The following is an 8,294-nucleotide window of genomic DNA, read 5'->3' on the forward strand; positions in this document are numbered from 1 at the left end:
GAAATTGAATGTCTTTAATATTCCTATTTTTTTCGCCCCCCCCCCCATGCTAGAAAACGGGTTTCGATACCTGTGATGGGCAGAGAACAGATAGCTTATTGTGTAGCTTTGTGCTAAGCTACAAACCAACAAAATCCTATTTTTTTCTTCTTAGATTAAACGCTATAAAAAGTTTTATTTACCTCTATTGTACTCAAGTTTCAAGAAAAGAACGAACAATTCACTTCTTCACTCCAACGTTTTGGAAAAATGTGTTAACTTTCTTAGAGTTTATAATTCGGTATAAAAAAGTCATGAATGTGTTGGCATGGTTTGTAACGGGTCAAGTGTTGCATGAAAATTGTGTTTGTTGTTGTTCTGGAAATCAAGATACGAGCAAGGAAAAGAAATGATATTGTGAAGTCGTGTCGCTAAAGCGGTACCATTTCATAGAGTCACTCTTTGACCTGTTTAACGTTTTGTTTTTAACTTTCACAAGTAATACATCAACCAACTATTAAATGGTGAAGCATTTAGATCAGCCACACTTTATGATATTAGAAAATTCCTTTCCAACTATTGAGAAAAGACAGTAGAAATTCAGTCACGTGTATGATCTAAGTATGTATGAAAAGGTTGAAAAATTGTCATTTTGATTTCTACTATTGTACGTTCACAAATGACCTACATCGTCGACAAGCCGTCACTGTCATTCGTTCGTCAATTTATAATTGAATTAGCAATAAAACCGTGTAATTTTTCTTACTAATTTGCTCTGACAAAACAGGGCGGTAACGAAAAGGTGACTTCAAACCAGGAAGACTATATAAAGTCCCTTGTGATATCCATCCAGCCGACATTAGCAACACAAGGCCTAACAACATGGATCAGAAACGGGTGAGTTGTAATCTACTTTCAGTTTCAACACCTAAATCTAACAGCAACAAAATAGTATTGTACGCTCACATATTTCGACTTCAAGTCTATATTCTGACGACTAGTTTTATTCTTTATATATATAAATCTCAGACTTTCTAACAGACTAAACACATCAATCTCAGGCTTTCTAACAGACTAAACACATTAATCTCAGGCTTTCTAACAGACTAAACACATCAGTCTCAGGCTTTCTAATAGACTAAACACACCAATCTCAGGCTTTCTAACAGACTAAACACATCAATCTCAGGCTTTCTAATAGACTAAACACATCAATCTCAGGCATTTTAATAGACTAAACACACCAATCTCAGGCTTTCTAACAGACTAAACACATTAATCTCAGGCTTTCTAACAGACTAAACACATCAATCTCAGGCATTCTAATAGGCTAAACCATCAATCTCATGCTTTCTAACAGACTAAACACATCAATCTCGGGCGTTATGATAGACTAAACACATCAATCTCGGTCGTTATGATAGACTAAACACATCAATCTCAGACTTTCTGATAGACTAAACACATCAATCTCAAGCTTTCTAACAGACTAAACACATCAATCTCAGGCTTTCTAAGAGACTAAAAACTATCTGTTTATAATCAGAGAAAAAAATAACAACTTGAATTTATTTTCTTCTTCTTTTTCAGATTTTGAAGTATGACGTCATTATAAAAGTATTGAATTAATGAAATATAGGTTTCATGCACTTTTTTTAATTATTATATTTTTTATATAATTAAGCATTAAGCTACCCAATGGGTAATCTATGATGTGCCCACCCTGGGTATCGAAACCCGGTTTTTAGCGTTAGAATCTTTCATACTTACCGCTGAGCAACTGGAAGCCTGATTTCTGTACTCATATCATTTCTGTAAGTTTTACTTGTACTTCTAAGCTGACCACAACAGCTTTATAAAATACAGATAACAAATTCTATTGTTCTTTTTATTTCGGTATGTTTTTTCTAAACAAGCAAAGGCAACGGTCAAAGTTAATAGTTCCTTTAAAAAATAAAAAAGGCCGCGAGCATATGCGTTGTATAAAAAGTTTTCCTGTCTTACAAAGTTACACAGGTACAGTTTGCTCTCACGAGACTTAATTACTGTTATTATATTTTCTATCTTTATTTCTGTTTTCCCAGTTTTGAAGTTCTTCTCGAAATGTACCATTTACCACAATGCATCAACTTTAGTTTGATAATAGTCAGATACTCTTGAACCCAGACGACTGAGTTTCAATAAACCACTCGTGCAAGATACTGTACACCGAAAGAATGATAATTAACTTATATATATATATATATTATTCACTTATTACAGTTGTTTCTTTCAACGTAGCTATGTATGTGTTTCCTGACTGGTTGATCGAAGTATTTTAATCTTATTAGTTAATGTGGTTATCTCTTCCAGATTATATTATTGATGTTTTTATTACTGAGGGCTGTGGTGGCAGACGATGGCTCCAACTCTGATCACAAGAGTCCAGATGATCTCAAAGCTGATGCTACAGGTTACGGAAATGGTGGGGGAGATACCATTACTATCCAGGTAAGATAATCAGTATTGACATGTGAGTTCCACACATTTTAACTACTTGATAGCCAAAATATCAAGTGGCTATATTAACGGTACCCACCGCCAACTCTTGGGCTACTCTAATAGAATAAAGTGATTGTATCTTCTCTCTTATAACACAACTACTGCCCCAAATTATTTTCGCGATTTTGTGTCAGCCGGGAAGGAACCATGGATCCTTCGATCCATAGTTTGGTAAGCTAATCACTAGGTCATACCCGACTTCAAAATGTAATGAATACTGATAGTTAAATTCGAATTTCAACATAGACATAGACAATTTAATTCATTTGATTTGTTTTGAATTTCGCACAAAGCTACATGAGGGCTATCTGCGCTAGCCGTCCCAGAGGGAAGACTGCTGGTCATCATCATTCACCGCCAACTCTTGGGCTACTCTTCTACCAACGAATAGTGGGATTGACCGTCACATTATAAAGCCCCCACGGCTGCAAGGGCGAGCATGTTTAGTGTGACGGGGATTCGAACCCGCGACCCGCAGATTGCGAGTCCAGCACCCTAACCACCTGGCCCTGCCGGGCCTTACAGTAAAATATTGGAAGTATAATTAAAATCAGCTTAATGAAGCTTATAGCACACATTCAATTACTCAAGTTTCGGTAAATCGATCACATTTACAGTAAAATATTCGCAGTGTAATTAAAACTTACGCACTGAAACCTACAAATCATTAACTAACTCAAACTTAAAATCTAAGCATTCAAACTATATATTTCTAACATACATCAAATTACTTAAATTTTCGTACAGTGATCCCAGTTAGAATAAGATATTGACAGAATGATTATAACCAATTTTGCGATGAAACTCAGACTATACAGTCAAGCGCCCTAACCACCTGGCCATGCCAGGCAAACTTAATTATACAAAAAAATCAAAGTCATAAATTTTACAAGACTGATTGTCTTCTGTTACTATCTCTATCTATATATATGTCTCAAAAACTAACCTCTTTGTTCTTCACGATTGAAAGTATTTGTTTATACTGATAACTAACTACATACTAGGATGAGCTGAGAACTGCATGATCGAACTATATCAGCATGGAACACACCACCGTCAGCTGAGAACTACATGATCAAACTATATCAGCATGAAACACACCACCATCAGCTGAGAACTACATGATCTAACTATATCAACAAGAAACACACCACCATCAGCTGAGAACTGCATGATCAATCTATATCAACACGAAACACACCACCATTAGCTGAGAACTGCGTGATCAAACTATATCAACATGAAAAACACCACCATCAGCTGAGAACTGCGTGATCAAACTATATCAACATGAAAAACACCACCATCAGCTGAGAACTGCGTGATCGAACTATATTAGCACGAAACACACCACCATCAGCTGAGAACTGCGTGATCAAACTATATCAACACGAAACACACCACCATCAGCTGAGAACTGCGTGATCGAACTATATCAACACGAAACACACCACCATCAGCTGAGAACTGCGTGATCGAACTATAACAACACGAAACACACCACCATCAGCTGAGAACTACATGATCTAACTATATCAGCATGGAACACACCACCGTCAGCTGAGAACTGCATGATCAAACTATATCAGCATGAAACACACCACCATCAGCTGAGAACTACATGATCAAACTATATCAGCATGAAACACACCACCATCAGCTGAGAACTACATGATCTAACTATATCAACACGAAACACACCACCATCAGCTGAAAACTACATGATCTAACTTATATGAACATGAAACACACCACCATCAGCTGAGAACTACATGATTAACTATATGAACATGAAACACACCACCATCAGCTGAAAACTACATGATCTAACTACATCAACACGAAACACACCACAATCAGCTGAAAACTACATGATCTAACTATATCAACACGAAACACACCACCATCAGCTGAGAACTACATGATCTAACTATATCAACACGAAACACACCACCATCAGCTGAGAACTACATGATCTAACTATATCAACATGAAACACCAAACTCTTTCTTATCTTCTGCTAGCTAAATGTCAGTTTGTACAAACTGTTGTTTACCTTTTTATTAAAAAGAGAAATTTGAAGAAATACACATTCTACTGGTAAACAACTTATGTTTCAAAAGGATTATTAGTAATACAAATCGAATCGTGTCTTTATTTTAACAGGCTGTTCCAATTGCTGCAGGAGGATACAGTGGAACGGGTAGTTACAGGGGAGGAGTAGGAGGGGGCTTTGGCGGGCTTGGTGTAAATAATGGAGATGGAAATAATAATGTTATTCTAGCAATCCTCGCAGTTCCCCTACGACTACAGAACACTGGGGGGCAAGGCGGGGCAAAAAGTGGAGGAGGAAGCTCCCAAGGAGGTGGAGGCTACAGACCTTGGTGGTATTGAAAAGGTGAATTGAATTGAATGAGTTTAGAAACATAATTTCATCTAGTTTGTGATAGTTAGTAAAAAACTGTGGTTGAGTTTGCAATGAAAGAACAATAGATAAAACTATATATAAACTAACCTTAAGTACGATAGATCATAATGCTCACATTTATCCTAACTATACATGTTCTACACAAACTTTAGCAAAATTGGTAACCATATCAGGAAATACCACTATCTGCAGCATTGTTTGGATAATAAAAGAAAGTATTGGGACTAGAAGAAACTAATAATTACGGCTAAGTTTCTGTTTAGATAGTAAAGGGTAGCTTAAGGAATAGTAAAAAACACTAGTGGATAGATTAAGAAACAGTAGAAGCTATTGGTCACGTCTAAGCTGATGTATGGACAGTAAAGGATAGATTAAGAAACAGTTGAAGCTACTGGTCACGTCTAAACTGATGTATGGACAGTAGGGGATAGATTAAGAAACAGTTGAAGCTACTGGTCACGTCTAAACTGATGTATGGACAGTAGAGGATAAATTAAGAAACAGTAGAAGCTACTGGTCACGTCTAAACTGATGTATTGACAGTAGAGGATAGATTAAGAAACAGTAGAAGCTACTGGTCACGTCTAAACTGATGTATGGACAGTAAAGGATAGATTAAGAAACAGTAGAAGCTACTGGTCACGTCTAAACTGATGTATGGACAGTAAATGAAAACTTAACAGAAGATATAGGCGGTAAGTTATAACTAAGCTAAATTTGTAGTTAAAAGTGACTTTAAGGAAGTTTAAAATATTAGTTATTACTGAGTTATCCAAATATTATGTGATAAATAACCTGTTTACATACAGTAGGCCCTTATGTTATATCTCGTAGATTCTCTTCGTTTTGTGTGATTGACTATGGACAACGAGATATCACTTTACTACATTGAACATCATAACCGAATAAACTGGACGGTCGGAATTGACAAAGTTAATATATAAACACGTGTTTAAAAAAATGGAGGGGGGGATACTTGCTAATTTACACAGCAGTTAATCCATAAAAATTTCAGTATTTCTCTTTAAATCAGCTAAATCGTGTAGCTACTATCATTTCAACTCCATTAATGACTCAGCCGGTATGAGAGGATAACATTTAATTTCTTATCTTTACTATAGGAATGAACTAGAACTAAGGTGGAGAGCAAAGGATTGTGCGTTTTAAATAAAGAATTTCTATTATTACTAAACACCAACTAAACTTGATAGCTTTCGCTAAGTGAACGTTCGGTTGTAGACTGTATCCCCTCTAACAAAACATACAGTTTTTATTTCTTTTCTTCTATTTATTTGTTCTTTAGGTCCTGGAGAAAACGTCACCTAATCCGTGTTAACTTCTGCACGTGACAATATTTGAGAATACATCAGCAGCACAAAGCTGACTTCAAGTCATTGCTTATATAAATCAATTAACGTACGGGAGTTTTACTTCAAGTCACTGCTTAATTAAATCATTTAACGGGAGTTTTACTTCAAGTCACTGCTTAATTAAATCAATTAACGTACAGGAGTTTTACTTCAAGTTTTCATATAACGTAGCTTTAAATCAGTAATTTCAAATATTGTATATTTTTGTTTTTTAAATATTATAAAACAAGCTTTAAAAAAATAAACAGAAGTTTTAAAAACTGTTTCCTCTTACTTATTACAAAGTTTCATAATGACTGAAATAAACATTTAATAGTATTCATTAAACGGTAATATTTATCAGAACGGAAACTAGTAGTTTGACACATAATAAACAAGTCGTAAGTTTACATGCTTTTCCATAGTTTATAGTAATTTACGGTATCAAGTTCAATTAATTCAAGATGTACTTTAGTTAATTACAGTAATAGATTTACTTCATATATGATATTAAATTCCTTAGATGTACTAGTGAATCTTTACATGTGATAATTCTGCTTTAGTGCTAAGTAATTCGGCTAAGTACACCCAGGTTCGCAGGTGTTCTTGGGCTAACGGTCGAAAACACCGCTACTATCGAGAGAACCCAACTGATGACCTAAGACAGAGTGGTAATAGAAGCTTTTTGTAATTAAGATTATTTGGTTTTAATTGTTATTCTATATTTTTAGTAGCTCTTCTGGTGAAGTTTATTACAGCGCCAACCAATAATGTTACATTTTGATGAAATACAAATAACGTAAACAATTTTTTATGAACTTGTTTTTATTCAAAACTCTAAGGATCAAACTTAACACTGTTATGTGTGAAGGAGGTTAAATGTTAGCTGAACAAACTTAACACTGTTATGTGTGAAGGAGGTTAAATATCAGCAAAACCTGCAAAGAAAATATATCAATTGAAATTTGCTGATTGCATAAGTATTCATCCATTAAGTCAGTACTTGGTGGAAGCACCTTTGGCGCTAATTACTGCTGTGTCTTTTTGGATAGGTCTCTACCAGCTTTGCACAATGGGATGGTGTAATTTTTGCTCATTCTTCCTGGCAAAATTGCTTCAATTCTGACAAGTTGGTTGAAAATCGTTGATGGACTGCAATCTTTAAGTCTCGCCATAAATTTTCTATTGGATTCAAGTCAGGACTTTGACTGGGTTACTTCAGGACATCCACTTTCTTTTTTTGAAACCACTCCAGTGTGGCTTTGGCCTTGTGCTTCTGGTCGTTGTCCTGCTGAAATGTGAATTTTCGACCAAGTTTTTATTCTTGGCTGACTCAAGCAGGTTTTCCTCTAGGATTCGTCTCTACTTGGCACCATTCATCTTTCCCTCAATCCTGACAAGCTTCCCAGTCCCTGCTGATGAGAAGCATGCCCATAACATGATGCTATCACAACCATGCTTGACAGTTGGGATGGTGTTGAGTGGGTGATGCGCTGTGTTGGGCTTGTGTCATACATAAAACTTTGAATTTACACGAATAAGCTAAATTTTTGTCTCGTCTGACCACAAAACCTTTTGCCACATGTCTACAGTATCATTTACATGCTTTGTAACAAACTCCATACAAGATTTAAGATGATTCTTTTTCAGTAATGGCTTCTTTCTTGCCACATGCCCATACAGGCCAGCTTTTTGCAGGGACTGGGATATTGTATGAACACTGACTCCCATCTCAGACATGGAATTTTGCAAGTCTGTCAATGTCACTGTTGGCTTCATAGCGACATCCCTAAACCGTTTCCTGCTTGCCTGTCTGTTTAGTTTGGAAGGGCGGCCTGATCTGGGTAGTGACTGAGTGGTATGAAGCACATTCCACTTCTTAATGATGGACTTCACCGTACTAAAAGAGATAATCAGCGACTTTTAATTTTTCGGTAAGAGTTCCATATGGCACCCCCACTCAATTTAAAAAAAAATTCATCAAAGTAATATTTATA

General features: G+C 35.9%; 1 protein-coding gene across 1 annotated transcript; it reads left to right on the forward strand.

The window, feature by feature from the left end:
* The first annotated feature begins 861 nt into the window (after positions 1–861).
* LOC106461040 (glycine-rich cell wall structural protein 1.0-like) lies at positions 862–4,914 on the forward strand. The gene is made up of 3 exons (XM_013920825.1): positions 862–876; positions 2,332–2,469; positions 4,687–4,914. The coding sequence occupies exons 1-3, from the start codon at positions 862–864 to the stop codon at positions 4,912–4,914; spliced, it is 381 nt and encodes a 126-aa protein (XP_013776279.1).
* The last annotated feature ends 3,380 nt before the right edge of the window (positions 4,915–8,294 follow it).

The sequence above is a fragment of the Limulus polyphemus genome, unplaced genomic scaffold (assembly GCF_000517525.1).
Source record: "Limulus polyphemus unplaced genomic scaffold, Limulus_polyphemus-2.1.2 Scaffold886, whole genome shotgun sequence".
NCBI classification, from domain to species: domain Eukaryota; kingdom Metazoa; phylum Arthropoda; class Merostomata; order Xiphosura; family Limulidae; genus Limulus; species Limulus polyphemus.

Coding starts and splice junctions, on each gene's coding strand:
- LOC106461040 (XM_013920825.1), top strand. Junction 2,470..4,686: donor GAGATACCATTACTATCCAG/GTAAGATAATCA, acceptor TTATTTTAACAG/GCTGTTCCAATTGCTGCAGG.